Genomic DNA, 18933 nt, shown 5'->3' on the forward strand with positions numbered 1-18933 from the left:
CATTTCAAATTAGAAACCTAAGCCTCTGACATTATTATGTACCTGAAGGAAAGGTGGATTAAGAGCCAAAAGGCAAGGACCAGACTCCTAGCCCTTCCATTTACTAGTTGTGTGACCTCAAGAAAAAAGTCACGTTGCCACTCTGAGCCTCAGTTTCTTCACCTGTAAAATGGGGATAGGGTCAAATGGGAGAATGTGAGTGAAAGTGTTTTATAAATTCTAAAGCACTGGTGAATGTCAGGGCCACTGTCACTGATCCCAACAGAAGTAGCATCACTCTCCACCAGCACCCTTGTTCGGGGCTGCCCCTGGCAGGGGCTGCATTTGTACCTGCCCAGTGGGACTTAGCGTGGCCTGGTGTCTGCAGCTGGCTCCACCTGTCTGTATCTAGGCTGGGTCATTGTCCACTCTTGTACCCTCAGTGCTCAGCACAGGTTGGCACAGAACAGGAGCTCAGGAAATGCTGATTGAATCACAGTGACTTGGTTGCAGGCCCACAGCAAGTGGGAGCCCCAGCCGGGCTGGCTGCCCAGCCTTGCAGGGTTGGGGGGAGGGGTCAATCCCCACCAAAGCAAGTGTAGGCTTCAGAAGTGGTGCTGGGGCTGAAAGCTTTCTGGAACAAGCCCCCGTAGTGACACAAAGTCTGTTCATTTCTGAGGCCATGGAACTTGAGCCCCCATCTCTGCCCACAACACAAGAAGGCAGCTAACAGCAGTCCTGGGAATGCACCGACACAGCCATGTTTGAATGGGAGGCTCTCCCTGGCTTCTTCCTAGGGCTCTGCAGCTACAGGTATGTGCATGCTTATGGCTTCATTTGATCTCCTAAGGCCTCTGGGAAGTGCTGGGGCTCAGGTATGAGGGGCACATCTGGGGCTTGACTGAGGCCTCACAAGTGAGGTCAGTCCCCTTCCAGGGGACCTCCACGGGCACCAGGAAGTCAATGGCCACTTTTGGTCTTTTCTGTAAAAGGGAACGCCATACTCTTAACACAGAGAGCCAATGGTTTTCTTTAAAAACACTGTCTATTATAATCCCTCCAGAATAATTTGCTTCTAATTAGAAACATCCCATCACTTCAGTGGTGATTAATGCCTCTGGTCTTGAAACTGAAACATCTCAACTTCTGATTAATAGACACGTTGTCCTAGAATGAAATGTGATTTCCTCCTCTCCCAGTTTCAGTGACACCTCCCTCCCCACCCCACCCCCAGGTTGAATACATGGGCCCAGCATTTAGTGGGAGAAAACAATGATTTGCACAGATCTGGAACTAGCTAATATCCCAGGAGGGCAGGCAGCTGCATGGCAGTTTCCAAACAGAGCAGAGCAGTAATACTGCCCTCAGCAGGGTTGGGAATGTGAAGGCGGCCTCTCGGATGGGATCCTGGTTAGGGTTCGGCCATTTGCCGAGGCTGGGGGAGGGAGAAGGGGCTCCAAATCCCCTCCAAGCCTGCCCTGCCTCAGCAAGGTAAATGATTACTGCAGCAAGTACAGGAAGGGCTGGATGCCAGACCCCTCCCGAGGGATGCTTGGTCCTTCTCACTTCAGGAAGTGCAGGACAGCACCTGTGTTGCATGTCTCTGGGCTGGCCTGTCCATCATCTCCCTGGAGATAGGCTTATCTTTCTCAACAGCACCTTAGGGCCAAGTGATAGGAGATTGCTTGGAAGGAAGATGTCAAAGTGTCCAGATACACTGGAAATCTGACAGTGTTCAGACTTCTTTCTACTTTCCTTTTGGGCAACTTGTTTGCTACCTTCAAAGTCTGGCATGTGGGAGGTTTGGATGCTGGTTACAGGAGCGTCATCCACGATGATTGGTTTAAAAGTGCACTGACCCCAACTGTGTGACAAGGGCACAGCAAAAATAACACATCCATCAGAAAGCAAATCCAGTCTGAACAAGTGAAAATGTCAGGGGAAGATCCATCCCCTGGAATCCATCTGTCGGCCTGGTCACGCAGTGAGTGAGGATAAGGGCCCCATGGGACCGGTATCCGTCCCAATTCTCCAGAGCAGGCACAGGGAAAAGCAACGGACAGGTTTCTACTGCTGTGCTGGGGTCGGGGTGGGGGGCGTGCCAGCCTACCCAGTGATGGCGGCTGAAGAAGGCAGTGGCAGTGGGGTGAACAGCTGGCGTAGGGTCTCTCGGTTCAGTTCTATGCGGTCCCCACCACCGCCAACCCTTGTTTCCAGTGCGTGCACACGTGCACACACATATATACACACACGCCGACTTCCAGGTCAGTGTCCCTGCAGTTCTCAGCCGGGAAGAACTAGTCTGCCCTGGGCCCTGGCTCTGGCCAGACCTGCTTGGGGCGGAGCAGCTGGCACCAGTCCAGGCCCAGTGCTCGTCCCAAAGGCTGGATGCACACTGATTGGATGCCAACCCCTGACAACAGCCCAAATCTGTACATGCCCTTGATCTTTCTTGTTCTTACTTCCAGGGATAGCTGATCAAGCTGGCTGTGGCAAAAGCAGGCACTGCGGCCTTCCAAAGCCCTACTGTCCTGAAGGCCAGGAGGTATTATTCTCTTCGGCTGGCTAGCAGGAGGAAGGCCAGCTAAAGGCTCTATTTTCCTGGAAGCCATGCCCGATGGGCTGTGGTGGGGGGAGTTTGCCAGAATGTGTGCCCACGTTCTCGGCTGAGGAGGGGGCCAAGTGCTGCATCGAACTCCTCAGGCACTATTCACATCCTTCCTTAGATGTTCTGCTGCTCCCAGGACCAGGAAGTACAAGGCACTTAGGAAAATAAAAGTGTCCACCTGGTCCTCAAAACCAGAACAATTAGGCTGGAGAAACCCAGGTAACGCCCATCTGCAGGGCACCACCCCATTACGGCGACTCTGGAGCCCTCACTCACTCTGTGTCCACCATGTGGACGGAGCTCTGAATTGGGGTTCAGAAGTTGGACTCTGTCAGAGAGGAGCGGCCAAGTCACTTAACCTCTCTGAACCTCTCCTCCCTCTTCTGTAAAACGGGGATAAGCACCCTCAAAGGAGAGGGCTGGTGCCGGGCCACACAGGGGTCACTGCAAAGAGAAACCAATGCTGGGGCCCCAGACCCCCCATGGGTCTGTGCAGCCCAGGCCTGAGCTGACCCCTCTCCCTCACCTCTGCTCCCTGCCCAGGGACACCTGTGGCCACGGGAGTCACCCTTTACTAGTACAGGCTGTATTTAGGGTGTGATCACAAAGACCCCTCAACTATAATGACAGCTTTATTTTAATTCACACCTGCACATATGGAATCCAGGCAACATTATTCTGCCTGGCCAGGCAGGTAAATTAAAGCATAAAGTGGCTGAAGGAGTCGGGGGAGCTGGAGGACCGCAGTCCGCGGAGATGCACCCGCCCCTGCCAGGCCACAGGTCACAAAGGCCACGTGTGGATATAGGCCATGTTGCCAGATTTCTGTAGTAAGTTCCAAATCCAGATTTTCAGGTGAAATTTTCCCATTTTTAAATGTTAGCAATAAATTCCAAACTGTTTAAGATATTGCACAGGCCACACAAAGCCAGTGGCTCTCAGGCTGCCAGTGTGCAGCCTTCCAGCACAGATATCAAGAGAAACAAACGGGGAGCTTCCAGTTGCTGAGACCAAAGGGAAACACACTCTAGGCTCTCGTTGGAAGTTTTCATCAGAAAATCAGACATCAGAAATTTTACAGTGTTTGGGAAAAGGCTCTAGAAGACCCACTGGATGGTTCTCAGGGGTGACAATGGTATCTATCTCAGGTATGGGTCAAATATATCAGGTGAATGAATAAAGCAAGGGTTAAACAGCAGAGAACAAATGCTGTTTACTTAAATTCTGTTTAACTCTCCTGCCCCAAGGCTCTGGGAGATGCTGTCCTCAGTCCTCACCCCAAGGGCCCTTTCTCCTCCTGCATCCTCCAGGCCCTTGACCAAGGGTCCTGGAAACAATGAAGTGCTATTTGCCCATAGCCCCCTCTGCATCTGCCTGAGGACAGACTCCTACCACTGAGTCTCTCTCAATGGCAGGTGGCCAAGCCCACTGCAGGATGCACACGGGTCCCAGACTGGCACCCATTGCACCCCTTCCTGCTTTGGGGGCACTCAGTGCCCTTCTGAAGGCACACCATGTGGGGTCACCAGCAGGTGCAGAGTTGGGAGAGAAAGTGAATTCACCTGGTGAGACTGGGACCACCTTGTTAACTTGGGGCCCACGGTGAGAGAGCTGAGTTCCTTCCTCTTGAGTCGCAAATGCTGCCCAGGGCAGGATGGAAGCGCACACACCACACTCACCTTGGACCAGCCCCCTGTTCTCCACTCATAGCAGCCGGAGTAGTCCTCACAGGGCTCCTCGGCTCTTGGCCTCGTGGATGCGTCGCATTTTCCTTGCGAGTTGGTGCATGTCACAGTTCGTTTCTTTGTCCCTTTACCACAGCTGGCAGAACACTGCAAGATACCATTCCAGAGACTGAATCCAGTCCAATCTGGTCAAGTCCATCAACACCTGAACATCTGTTAAGTACCTACCATGTACCAGACCCAGTGCTGAGGATGCAAGGATGGGGATGCTACGTTTCAGACCTCAGAAAGCTCCTGGTCTTTTAGAGTCTTATGCACATGTTCCGAGCTGGCTCCTCCCAGCTGGCCTCTAGGTACCCATGCTGAGCCAGCCTGGGGCAAAGGGGGTGGGGGTGGGGGGCGTGCCAGCCTACCCAGTGATGGCGGCTGAAGAAGGCAGTGGCAGTGAGGTGAACAGCTGGCGTAGGGTCTCTCGGTTCAGTTCTATGCAGTCCCCACCACCGCCAACCCTTTTCAGGGGGGAAAAGGAGGAGATGGAAAGCAAAGACACAGGTGACTCTGACATAAGGCGGTTGGCAAGCCCTGCAGAGAGCTCTAGCGATGGTTTTAATGTCAATGCCAAGAATGGTAACAGGGCAATGTTCCCTGTGCTATTTTTCTTCCTGGGAAACATAGCAAGAGATGGTGTGGGGAGGGGACCTGAATAGTGTCTGAGGGGTGACAAATGATGCATGAGCCCTGAGAGTTCAAGATTCCCACGACATCAGGCAGCACGATCCACAGAAACAGTGACAAGAGGTGGAGGGGTGACAAGGCATAAACATGGCAGACTTGGGGGTGGGTCTGGAGCCTGTTCCTGGAGTGTTCCCAGCCTACCCGCTGGGCTTGGGGAGGGAAGGTGGCTGGCTCGCAAGAGTGAGTGCTGAGTGCTTACCCACTTCAAAACAAAGCACAAGGAAGAGTGGACCCTTGACCTTGGGAGAACATGACTGACTTGACCAGCAAGCAGAGGTGACATGGCCTGGGAACCTGGGGAGCCCACACTTTGATTTGTTGTGTGCGGAAGCCTAGTCCCTACCATGGAAGCAAATACGTAGCTCGCAGAGATGGTGGGCTGAAGGCTGGATTCCACCAAATGCACTGACATGATGAGACCCACTCTGCCTGAGGAAATTCTGAGGGGGATTTCCTCCCAGCAGCTGGGTCCCAGAGATACCATGGGGGGTGCCCAACAGCCGTAGTAGCACAAATGGAGCCCCAGCAACTCTAACTTCTGTTTTTACACTTGCTTGATTTACCAAAAATATGGGAGGCTACAGCAGTGATTTTTCTTGAGCTACAACAAACTTGACTTTTAAAAAGTTCCACTATGTCCACTGAAAAAATGCACATAAAGGACAAATATCATTCTTTATATTTGTTATTAACATTTACCTCAAAATGCTATCTAGCTTTATTTTTCCTAGGAATTCAACCTAGCTCTTCATCTGCTGGTCCTGTTCTTATTTATTTATTTATTTATTTGAGACTAATTTAGACTAGTTTGTTTTAGAGAAATACACATGCTTCACAGGCAGTTGTGGTATAACCTGGGGGGAATTTGGAGAGCTCATGTATTTGATCTTCTGTGTGGGTTTTAAAGGGACTTCCTTGGTGCTCCACTGGTTAAGAATCTGCCTTCCAATGCAGAGGACGTGGGTTCAATCCCTGGTCGGGGAACTAAGATCCCACATGCTGTGGAGCAACTAAGCCTGCGCGCCTCAACTAGAGAGCCTACGTGCCGCAAACTATAGAGCCCACGTGCTCTGGAGCCTGCGCACCACAACTACAGAGCCCACATGCCGCAAGTACTGAGCCTGCACACTCTGGAGCCCACATGCCACAACCAGAGAGAAGCCTGTGCGCTTCAACGAAGAGCCTGCACTCTGCAACAAAAGATCCCGCATGCTGCAATGAAGATCCTGCATGCTGCAACTAAGACCTGATGCAGCCAAAAATACATAAATAAAATATATTTTTTTAATTAAAAAAAAAATAAAACAAAGGGACCTGGAATGCAAGGAGTCAGTCCCTGGCAGGCTTTACCCACAGGGCCTCCCAGGGCAGAATGGGTGGGGCCTGGAGGGCTGCTGCAGGAACCCCTGGGTTACTGCATTGAAGGCCCATCTTTCTGCTTCTCTATGTGGCAATGCTTTCTGACCATTTCATCAGCTCCACGCTCACCGTCTGCCTCACGGGCTCCTCCCTGGCAACAGCACCCATACCACTGGTTCCTTATGCAACTAGGGGCCTACTCACCACTTCTGCCTGAGTTTCTGCTTGGTTTCTCTCTACTCTGTGTTCCTTGCCTCTTCCCTTGAATTTTAAACCGTCAATATCCAGCCTGTTTCTTGACCAAACCCTGGGCTGGCCCCTTTTGACCAGAAGCCTATTGGTTGGAAGCCTTCAGGAAGGGCAGTGCTGCAGGCTGGGGTCACCTTGGAAGGGACCTAGGAGGGTCATGTTCTGCTTCTCTCTTGGCTTCTGATCCAGGGATGGGAACAAGAAGTCGAGGACAGGAGAGAGCTGCTACCTTTTGCTTCCTTCTCAATATTTTTTTCCTCATTCTAATGAAGTTGGGAAGAAGTTGGGGAGTAGTGGTGACAGTGATCAACACTGCTGGCTGAATACAGGCAAGCCCATCAATAGAAACGCACCCACGAGAAATTTAAACCTATTCGTTTCCAGAAGAAGAAATGTTAGAGGGGCTTCTGTACTTGGAAAAGTGGAAGGAATACCAGTTTTGTGAGCATCTCATGGAGGAAAGATTTGATTCTGAGTCAGATGTTTAGAAAAAAGCATTTTGCTTGAGCCTGAGCTGAGCCAGAATTAGACTGATTGGTGTGGATACTATTTCAGGATTAGGATTAGGCAACACATAGATATAGGAATAGGGATGGAGATATTTCTTTAAATCTTGCTCCAATTGTCTCACACTTTCCAAAATGGTGCTCTTCAATACTATAATGATAGTTGATTAGGTCAGCCTCGTTTATTTTGTTAAGGAGGCATTTTTCCCCCATAAGAGACCTATAAATGGAAAATTTATGGTTTTGATCTGATAAAGCATAAATCTTGTTTGGATCAAGAACCAGGTGATCAAGGCTCATGGAAAGAGAGAGAGACTGCACACCTGCCCCTAACCTTCTAGCAGGCATCCCCCTCCCCAAAAGTCCATTGAATGTTAAACTTATGAACCTAGGTACATGTAAAGAAAAAAAATTTTTTAATGTTAAAACTCTGTCCTTTTCCTAAAATATCTTAAAGGATAGGCAAAAAACGCCCGTCTTTAAATGGGTACACGTCAAGATCTGCCTAAAACGTAAACTCAGTTTTAGAACAGCCAAGGGCAGACTTTTCGTTCATTAAAAATGGGCTGAATACTTTCTTATTCAAAATAATTCCAACTGCTTGGCAATAAGAAGGAACTTTAAAAATATTTTCCACACTGAAGAGTGTCTTGGATTTAGCCTTTCTGACTTTCCTAGAACACGTTTGATGGAGGACCTGAGGGAAGCTTGCCCTTTATTCAGCTATTTTTTTTGTTTCATAGCCAAACAATCAAAATCATTAAATGCAAACTCAATGCCAAGCCTTGAAGGATGATATTACCGAAGATAAAATATTTCTAGGATCAATCTTCAAAGTTAAAAATTAAGGCTTAATTGACCTCCTTCCAAAATGTGTTATGGCATGAGATTTGTAACCGGCTCACACACTAAACGCTGTCCCTCCCAACATCCTCCTGCCTCTTGCAAAGGCAGCTCCACAAAGACTGCCATGGAAATGCAGGGAAGCCTTTGAAACCACGTTCTCAACCTGACCACCCTACAGTTCCAAAGTGCACAAAAGAGATTAAAAGGTGTCTATTTGTCTACCTGCCTACCTACCTATCTCCTATGTATCTATCCATCCACCCACCCATCCATCCATCCATCTATATTTACATGAGAATTTTCACAGGAAATGGGACCAAACAGTACTGTGATATACATTATCAAAAAAACACACTATCCATGTTTTTTTGGCCACGTTGATATCTCTCATGGAATTTGAGAATATGTGACTTAGAACATGGCTTTGAGCTCCTCTGGGGTCTGGCTAGGACTGTGATATGTGGGGGTTTGTCAAAAACAGCAGGGAGGGAAAGGAACCATTTTGGGGTTGCTACAAACAAGGCCCCGAGGCCCTGGTGGTGGTTTCAGCACTGGCAGCAGCCCAGGCACCCACCTGTGACCACTCTGATGCCTCCCAGATGGACAGGCAGTCCTGGCCTTCGCAGCTCTGCACTGCCGATGGCCGGGGCACTGGGCAGTAGAGGGGCCGAGTGGCGACGTGTGTGCCATTCTGCAGCTGGTACATGCAGGTCACTTCCCGGTGCTGGATGCCCTTCTCACAGGTCGCTGAGCAGGGGCTCCACGGGCCTGCCACCCACCTACCCGGAAAGAGAAAAGACAGTGAGAGAACAAAGGGCCTTCCAGACAGATGGTGGAATTGTGGGCCTGCTGTGGGAGGGAAAAAGACAGACTCAGCTTTGTAGTCGGCTTTGGAAATAATTCTGGAATATCAGAGCAGAATATCAGAGCTATCTGAGTAGAGTGGTTCAGTGGCCTACTCAGTACAGAAATCTTTCTGCAACTGCCCGCATCCCCCGCCCCCGCCCCACGCCACAATGGCAGACTGAGTTATTGTCCCTACGTCCCCCTCTTGCTGTCTTGTGCCATCTTTGTTCAGTGGGGTGAGTGGATACGAAGCTGGCCACATCCCAGCAGAAGCTTTGAGTTACTATGTGGTTTGTCTCTCACTCTTCATGTCCTCTGCCATGAGAACAGCAGGTCCAATACAGGGGCTTCCTGACTGCTGGGCTCTGCAATAGCATGATGCTGTTGTGCCCCACAGAGATATTGGGGTTGTTTGTCACTGCAGCAAAAGCTGACTGGCACAGCCCTCGACAAAGGACACCCCAGTCCCAGCTTAAACACACCAGGACTCCCTGCTTTCCAAAGGGTGGCGGGCCCTCCTAAGTGGGGACTGTCATTCTTGAGGAGGCAACCTGGGGGCCGTGGGAAGACTAGGCTGCTGAGGCCATCAGCTGAAAGTGCTCAACTAAGACTTTGTCTACCTGACTAATATTTCAATGATCCCAATTCTCTGTTGGCCTTAGAGTGCTGGAAAGGGGCTAGGCAGTTTGGGAGTGATGATTTCTCAGGACACAAACAGGGCTTTGAACGCCCTTTTAAAGACTCTCTGTGCTCTGGTTCCTGGACGAGCCTCAAATATTTCCAGCTCCCAGGAACTCACTACTTAACAAAGCAGTTCCATCTGGATGGTCAGCCCTGATAACCACTCAGTTCTCACATTAGTCAGACTCGTCCTAAATCCCACTTGAAACCAAATCTAATGAGGCCATCCCACTGTTTGCAAACATCTAGGTTCTGATGATGAGGCAGTGAATGAAACAAAGCCCTGCCCTCTGAGTCTTCCTATTCTAATGGGGACAAACAGTAAACGGATGAACAATGTACAACAGAATACAACATAATGTAATAGAGTGTATATAACATATATGCAGAGAGAATATGCAACACCATAGTAAGTGCTTTAGAGAAAAGTAATACAGCACAGGGCAGATCAGCGAGGAGATGAGGGAGGTTGGCACTATTTTATTCAAGGTGTCAGGGATGGCCTGGCATTTGGGCAGCAACTGGAAGGAAGTGAGGCATGAGCCCTGTGCTCTGTGGGAGAAGACTTGCAGGCAGAGGGCATAGCACGTGCAAAGGCCCTGGTGGAGGGGTGTGCTGGCAGGGCCGAGGGGCAGCCGGGAGTCCAGTGTGGCTGGGGGAAGGGGTGAGCAGGAGAGGGAGGGGCATGAGAGGGAGCAGGGGGAGATTACACAGGGCCTGGCTGGCTGCTGTGGCTCTTGCTTGAATGAGATGCAGTCCTGGAGGGTTTGGAGAAAGGAAGACACGCCTTCCAGGGCCACCCTGACTCTGTGTGGCTACCAGCCTACAATGGGTAGGGATGGCAACAGGGAGAGTGGGGAGGAGGCTACTGCAATGGTCCAGGTGGGAGATAAGGGTGGCTTGAACCAGCTGGGGGTAGTGGAGGTGTTGGACTAATTGTTGAGAAGATGGGGCTACCCAGGCCCCTCCCTTCATCCCGACATGGTTTCTCCTTGTCCATTAGGGCAAGCTCAGGCCACCTCATCTAGAGCTCATCTCCAGTCCCCTTGGCAGAGCTCATCACTCTGCCCTTCATGGCCCAGGGACTAATGCTAGTGAAGCTCCTCTTGTCAGACCCCTTGCTCATGCTGCACGGGATGGAAACACAGTGCTGGCCTCGGGATATGAGGACAAGTAACATACTGCCTGCAAATTGCTTATGGCAGCACCTGGCACACATAAGCCCTATAACATAACTAGTATTGTCATTATTTTGTGTTTCCTTGGTGGGAAATGGAGACTTCCCACATGCATGCAGCCTTGCTCCCATTTCAGTACCTGACAACTGCTTAAACATCACCGAAAGAATCAAACCAACTTCTACCCATTTTGTTCCCCTTTTAAGTTTTCTCTTCTCTTGATCAAAATAATTTGCAGATTCTCAATCCGTTGTAAGTCTCTAATCAGTCACTACTGTTCTTAAAATTGACTGATTTGTCATGGACAGTATGGTCCAGATGTGATCTGAAAGCAGCAAGAGAGAATGTGATGATCTTTAAATGGGGACTTGTTTTCATGAATACTCCCCAGCTCTGTACTATTTCTTTTCTTTTTTTAAAGCAAGCACATTGTACCTCTGTTAGCGCCTACTATGTTTTTCTCTCTCATGAACTGACTCTCAGCCAGATCTCCTTTGTCCTGGCCTTTTACAATTAACTTTGTGAATATAAATGTTAGGTTTTAGGTTGAGACCTGTTCGGCATTATTGTGCTGACCCCAACTGTGAAATGGCTTAGAATCCTGCTCCTGTCTTTTGTATTTCCTGTGCTTCCCAGGGCCAAGCCTCGGAAGTGGGACCTCTATGTCACACACATGGGACTGTCACTGCCCTGGGCATGCATGCCATTGCCATAGGGTACCAGCATCTCCATTCCTGGCCACACAATCAGAGCATGTGTTCTAGGGAACGTAGACGCCAACTCTGTTCACACAAAGGTCACATCCAGGACACCTGGGGGAATGGTGAACTGCTGGGAGGACTCAGCAGTCCTGCCTCGGGGGCTCCTCCAGCCCCATCACTGGCTGGAAAAGTCAGATCTGTGGGGGTCAGATTCCCGTAGAGCTGGGAGGGACCGCCAGCCCTCCAGGTTCTCCTTTCCTTTACCTCTGGTGTCTGGTGCTTTGCAAAAGGATGACAGAATGGAAAAGAGCCCATGCATCCCTCCTCCTCTTTCCAGAAGAATCCTCAGACCTATCCCCGCCTGAAACGCGTGACGAGCCGCCGACAAGAGGGCCCTTTGTCACAGGTGCACCTGCTTCAGGTTATCGGAGCTATTTTTCAGCTGGACCTTTTTGCTTCTGATCTTGAAAAACACCTCAGTGAGGTATGGGGAGAAAAAGTGGCCTTCCTAAAACTTCATTTTTGGTGGCTGAAAGAATCCACTTCCCCTGAAGGACCTTGGCTGCAGGAGGCCCATCTAGGGCAGTGGGATGATGTCACACACCCAGACATCAGAGTAAAATCCCATTGATCCCAAGTCTAGTAACTTGGGAAAGGCCTGCAGTTCCACACAACAATGTATATTACAATTACAATGTAAGCCTGAGCTTTTTTCACTCTTATCCTCTAAAAACCTTAACAGTGACATTCATTAGCCAAGTTTGAGTTAGCAGTCCTTCTTAAAAGCAATAAAACTGTAATTCTTGCTGAAACCACCATTAACACTTCCCTAATCCAGGCCCCTCCCCTGTTCCCACGGGGTCAGGACAGCCTCTCCTGTCCAGCACAGGTGTAGCTCCTCTGTACATACTTCAAGTTCAATCATTCTAATCAGGTACAGTTTTCCACCATTATCTGTGGTTTCACTTTCCCCAGTTTCAGTTACTAGCAGTCAACCACGGTCTGAAAACATTAAATGGAAAACTCCAGAAATAAACATTTCCTAAGTTTAAACTGCACGCTGTTCTGAGCAGTGGGATGAAATCTCCCACCATCCCAATTGGTCCCGCCTGGGATGTGAACCTTCCCTTTGTCCGGCTTATCCATGCTGTATAGGCTCCCTGCCAGTTAGCACAGGAAATACATAGTATATAAGTATCTATAGGGTTCAGTACTATCCTGGGTTTCAGGCATCTACTGGGGGGCTTGGGATGTATGGCCCGCAGATGAGGGGGGACTACTAGGCTTTGGACAGCTCTGTCACTACCTGAGACCCTATATTCTTTTTTAATTGCTGCTGTAGCAAATTGCCATAAACTTAATGGCTCAAAACAGCACAGATTGATTATCTTACATTTCTAGAGGTTGGAAATCTGATGTGGGTCTCACTGGGCTAAAATCAAGGCGCTGGCAGGGCTGTTCCCTTCTGGAGACTCCTGGAAGACTGCTTCCTTGCCTTTTCCAGCTTCTAGACACTGCCCCAATTCCCTGGCTTGTGGTGCCTTCTTCTGCCTTCAAAGCCATCAACTCAGGCCGAGTTCTTCTCACATCGCATCACTCCAACCTTCTCTTCTGCTTCCATCTTCTGCTTTTAGGACCCTGTGATTACACTGGACCCACTCAGATAATCCAGCATAAGCCGGCTGATTAGCAAACTGTATTAGTTTGCTAGAGCTGCCGTGAAAAGTACCACATGCTGGGTGGCTTAAAACAACAGAAATTTATTCTCTTACAGCTCTGGAGGCCAGAAGTTAAAAATCAAAGTGTTGGCAGGGTGGGTTCCTTCTGAGGACTCAGAGGACTCTGTTCCATACCTCTCTCCTGGGTTCTGCTAACATCTTTCATGGGAGACCCATAACGACCTAATTCCACCTGTAACTCTAAGTTTCCTTTGACAAGTAACCTAACATTTTCATCCCACTGCTCAGAACAGCGAGTTCCAGGGATTAGGATGTAGACATCTTTGGGGGTCATTATTTTGCCTACTACACGCATCACATTAGCAGTCCTGAGAAATTTTATCTTATGTTCAAAATTCAGTTTCTATCCAAGTCTTGATTTGGCTGAGACTTAAACTAGGTAAAGATCTCATGAAATCTGCTGAAATGTGACAGTCTCACAAAGAAACAATGGCATCTTCAGGATCGCATTCTTCTAACACAGTTATTTTATGTTGAATATAAAGTGAATCTCAAGTATAGATAACCAAAAAGAGTACACTGGTGGGTCATTTATTTTCAACAACTTCAAATTGTAAAAAAATGTAAGCTGTTGTATTTCAACACAACAAGTGTTCAAGATAACAGGTGGTCTGTCCATGGTGTCAACTTTATCCATCTCCAAAATGGGTCAGTAGTAAGGATCTGGCATTGACTGAGCACCTAATCTGTGCCTATCTCTGAATCAGGAATGTTCCTTACATTAGCTAAATTAATCAAAGTAAGGAAACTAGATGACTGTATGTGATTCTCTGAGCATCTGTTATAGAAACATGCAAATTCCAAGCATAGCATCAAATATGCTTGTAAAATACCATGTATTTTACATGTAAAATGTAAAATACCACAGCATGAAAAGAAGGATATGAAACAGTTCAAAAGCTCCAGAAAGCTGCAGGGCAGGTTAAAGAGATTTCTGCTACTGGGATGGTTACTTTGTCCAACCTCATCTTATTTGTCCCCCAGACACATGGGTATCAACTTCACACCAAGCCCTGAATCAAGGGCCAGGGCACTCAGCTCAGCGTCCCACCTTCACAAAGCTCAGTCAAGTGTGTGGTCCTTGGGGGAGAGGGAAGCGTATAAACAGGCAATGTCTTCACTGTCTGCTAAGTGCAGTGGAGGAAATGGAGCTTGAGTTGGGTCCTGAAGTCAAAGTGAAGTTGGCCAACCAAAGAAGCAGGGCTCAGTGCTCTGACAGAGCCCCTGCCCATGAAATGTTGAGGAACAGCTGAGAGTTTGGGATGGCCAATCCTTGGAGGGTATTTCCGGGTGGGTAGGAGGGAGGTTTCCTTGGGTGGTCTCCGTTAATCATGTGCTCTGGGGCAAGATGACGGCGTTCATGAAGGCAGTGGAGAAATGGGAAACAGGCACCGATATAAGACTATGAAAGGGTTTTGACAGGGCTTTGGGTATGTGGGGTCATGGAGAGAAAGGAGGCAAGAATCAAGCTGAGGATATTGACTGGCCCAGAGGATGCTGGTGGTGCCTCCACTGGGAGGGAGAACACAGGGAGGGGAGTTGGCCTGGGGGCAGAAGGGTGGGCACCACTTTGAAGGCGGCGCTGGGTTGCTGAGTGGTGCTGGGAAGGGTCTGCAGGTGCAGTTCCGGTGTTCAAGGGTGCTGCCTGATTGGAGACACAGTGTTGGAAGTCAAAAGCAATAAATCCTGGTAGACATCAAGGGTAAGAACAACTCATCCAGGGAGCTTATACAGGAGGACAGAGGGCAGGGGCAGGGGCTGGGGAATACAAGCACCTGGGGTTGGAATCAGTCATGGGAAGCTCTGAGGAGCAGAAGAGGTGACAAGCAAGGCTAGGGAGGGCAGGAGGACACTGCAGGAGATGCCAGGAAGGGTGGGGTTGGATGAGGCCTGAAGAGCATCCCCAGGATTTAGCCATGAGGACAGGTTGCTGACCCAGGGGAGAACTGGGGAGAAGGGTTGCCAGTGCTGTAAATGCAGAGAGGAAGGAGGGTGAAGAGGAGAGGCCTTGCGGGTGCCCCTTAGCAGATTCGGTTTGATGCCTACAGAGTGGGCTCCACAGACCCTCAATCTTGGGGTGACACCCAAGCTTTGGAAACAAGACCTGATGTGAGCTGTCTCATGACTTGGGAGCCTCTGGTCAGGCAGGCTGTGCGTGGGCGGGAAGCATGAGTGAGAACGTGAGAGGGCACATCTGCGTGAGAATGAAATGCTGAGAATGGCTGAGGGCTGGAAGCAGTGGCTCCAGGACAGACAGGGAGCTTCCTCTCGTGGACCCATCTGTCTAGAAAGGTCACCCCTGCTCACTGGCAGTGCCTCATGGAAGTCATCTGGGTCAAATGGCAGAGCAGATGACCTGTGGGAGACCTGTGCCACGTCCGAGACTCTGGAGGCCAGCAGGGGAGGGAGGCCAGGGACCTGGCGGTGGGCAGCATGTGTGAGGGGAAGGCTCGGCCTCAGCCAGGGCTTGGCTGCTGTCTCCCCTTGGGATTTGGTGACCTGGGTCAGTGGGCCAGTGGGTCAGTGCATCTTGATAAAGAGTCTGGCCTGAAGAGTGATCCTGTCCATTCCTAGCCCAGGGAGGCTCAGGCAGTCTGATTTGGAAAGCAAACAGATCAAAGATCTCACTTCTCATTTCTCCTCTGCCAAGAGAGAGTTTGAAGGAACAGGCCTGCATCTCCCCCTGTGGGTCAGCCCCATGTCTCCAAGGTGTCCCTCCCGTTTGTGCCCAGTCCTTTCCCACCACCATCTTGCCTTCACACCCACCTGAACTCCCAGAGGAAGGTGGCTCAGGGCCTGCTGGTCTTGCTTCACAGATGGGGAAACCAACTTGGAGAGACAGCAAGACTGGCCTAAGGCCCGCTAGCTATTAAGTGGGGGGGTCCTCTGTGCCCCAACCCAGAAGCTTCCTTTTTGTATTTATACAATCTTGCTCTGGTTAGGGAACACCTGACCAACCTCATCAGGATGCCCCGAGAGTGAAAGGTGCCCACTTACTAGAATCAGACATTCTCAAAGTCTCAGAAGGTCACATTCAGGATGCTGGTGTCAGATGCGCCTGGACTTGAGTCCACTCCACCAACTTGCCAGCTGTGTGACCTTGGACAAGTCAGTACTCAAGCCTCTGCCACACAGTCAGCACAGGCCTCACGCTCTATGGGCCTGATAACTAGCAGCTGTTATTATTGCTGTAACTATTATTCTCAGTCTAGGCATCCATCTTATTCAGAGGAGCTGCTGTTCCTCAAAGCCCTCTGGAATGGGCAGTCTATGCGGGCATTCGGAACCAAAACAAATTAGTTTTAATTTTTAAAAAATTTTCAATAAATTTGCATGATTCAGATGAGAGGAATATGAAAAACCTGTTTGAGTGCTGAGTCCTATAACTTGGTGCGAGTTATCTCTCTCCTCTGAGCACCTGGCCTTCATCCATAAAGCAGGGGCAAGAACTGGGCGCACAGTTGTAAGGACCTGATGATGACCTTACGGCAGGTAAAGGCCCCAGGGAGAGGCCTGCAGGGGAGCTCCAAGGATGGGAGTCTCTTCCCTCTCTCCCTGGTGCAGGGCTGCTGGCCCCTAGGCTGTGAACATCTGGCCAAGGTCAGGCTAACACCGCTCTGCCTTCCCGTGGATGACAAGGCCTCTCCCAGGGCACCCGGGCTGTGGTCACCACGTGTGCCGCCAGCCTGGGGTGAGGAGACGTGGCAGAGGCTGGCTGGCCAAGAGCCGGACCTCCTGGGCCTCGTCCCAAAAACACCACGGAGGACTCGGCAGCGACAGACTCTCTGTCTGCCCGAGCCACTCTCACAGCTCAGGGCAGATTGGAGCCAGCAACTCCGTTATGAGAACAATCAAAACACATGTGCCATTTAAAGTCTCTGAAGATACGTGGCTGCTTTTATTGAACAGATGTCTGCGAAAGGAGTGGGGTAAGGAGGTACAACTGGGACTTAGCAAGCTGGGCTGTGATGTTCTCCCAGGGGACAGAGGGGGACGCTTTAGAGCTACACACGAAGTTTCAATTCAGCATTTCTCCATTTAAAACTCGAGAATTATGAGTTCTCATATATATTTCCCTGAAAAGTAATATTATTCACATATTTGTTTTTTATAGGAGGAAATGAGAGCCTGGAGTGCATGATGAGGAACGAATACATCGGCCTATGCATGTGAGCTTCTGCTGGAGGACATAATTCCATCCTGAAATCAGGCTGGGTCAGGGTCTGAGAACTTGCTGTGTTTTCCTGAAAAGGTTCTTGAGTCATTGTGGTTAGTTTTCATGTGCTGGGGAAAGGAAGAGAAAGGAAGGAAGGAAGGGAGTGAGGGAGGGAGGGAGAAGGGAAGGAGGGGAAGACTTCAATGCTTTGCTAAAACATGGCTTAAGGGAAAATGTTTTAAGAATGGTTTCTCTAGATATTGCACCAGCTAACCGCTTTGGGAGCTTCCTATGTGCCCGGCATGTTCTCAGCACTTAACATGATTCAAATTATTTGATCCCTGTAACAATTCTTTGGCGAGCCATTCTACAGGTGAGGAAATGAAGGCACAGAGAGGTTAAGTGGCTTGCCCAAGGTCATACATTAGCAAGTAGAAGAACTATTTTAACAGTTCCATTGAGACATAATTCACATACCATACAATTCATCCATGTAAAGAGAACAATTCAGTATATTCTGAAATATATTGTGGTGGTGTGAAATCACCACCGCAATCAATTTTAGAATATTTTTATTACCCCTAAAAGAAACTCCACACCTCTTAGCTGTCATCTCCCAATACATGCCCCCCTCCTATCCCTCTCAGCCCCAGGCAATCACTAATCTACTTTTTGTCTCTATAGATTTGCCTCTTCTGGACATTTCATATAAATGGAATCACATAACATGCGGTTCTTTGTGCCCAGCTTCTTTCACTTAGCATAATGTTTCCAAGGCTCATCCATGTTATAGCATCTATTAGTATTTCATTCCTTTTTGTCATTGAATAATACTTGATTGTATAGATACACCATGTTTATTTATTGGTTCATCAGCTGATGGACATTTGGGTTGTTTCCACATTTCGGCTATTACGAATAATGCTGCAATGAGCATCTGTGTACAATTTTTGTGTGGACATATGTTCTCATTTTTTTTGAGTATATACCAAGGAGTGGAATTGCTGGATCGTATGCTAACGCTATGTTTAACAATTTGAGAAATGCCAGACTGTTTCCAAAGCAGCTGCACTATTTTGCATTTCTACAGTAGTGTATGAAATTCTAAATTCTCCACACTCATAAATTTTTTCTATTATCTATCATTTTGATTATAGCCATCCTAGTGGGTGTGAAGTGATATCCCATTGTGGTTTCATTTTACTGTGGTAAAATGTATACAAAATTTACCATTTTTACCACTTTGCAGTGTACAGTTCAGTAGCATTAAATACATTCACATTGTTGTATAACCCTCACCATTCTCTCCCAAACTTTTCATCTTCCCAAACTGAATTCTAGATTCATTAAACAATAACCTCCTATTCCCCTCTCCCCCCAGCCCCTGGCAACTATCATCCTACTTTCTGTCTCTATGACTTTGACTGCTCCAGGTACCTCATATAAGTGGAATCATACAATGTTTGTTCTTTTGTGACTGTCTAATCTCACTTAGCATCATATCCTCAAGGTTCATCCATGTTGCAGCATGTGTCAGAATTTCCTTCCTTTTGAAGGCTGAATAATATTCCATTGTACACATGTAACACATTTCATTTATCCATTTGTCCAGAGAGGGACATTTGTGCTGCTTCCACCTTTTGACTATTGTGCATAGTGCTGCTA

The 18933-nt window shown here is 48.8% G+C and overlaps 1 protein-coding gene across 1 annotated transcript in view; it reads right to left on the minus strand.

Annotated features, from left to right (window-relative positions):
- The window catches only part of ADAMTS17 (ADAM metallopeptidase with thrombospondin type 1 motif 17), a 346470-nt gene that overhangs the window by 16184 nt on the left and 311353 nt on the right, over window positions 1-18933 (minus strand). Inside the window, exons 19-20 of the mRNA XM_060003651.1 lie at window positions 8542-8746; window positions 4267-4419 (exon numbers count right to left, since the gene is read on the minus strand). Of these exons, the coding sequence (XP_059859634.1) occupies window positions 4267-4419; window positions 8542-8746 (358 nt within the window). The remainder of the gene's footprint in view (window positions 1-4266; window positions 4420-8541; window positions 8747-18933) is intronic.

Source organism: Delphinus delphis, chromosome 2 (assembly GCF_949987515.2).
Source record: "Delphinus delphis chromosome 2, mDelDel1.2, whole genome shotgun sequence".
NCBI classification, from domain to species: Eukaryota; Metazoa; Chordata; class Mammalia; order Artiodactyla; family Delphinidae; genus Delphinus; species Delphinus delphis.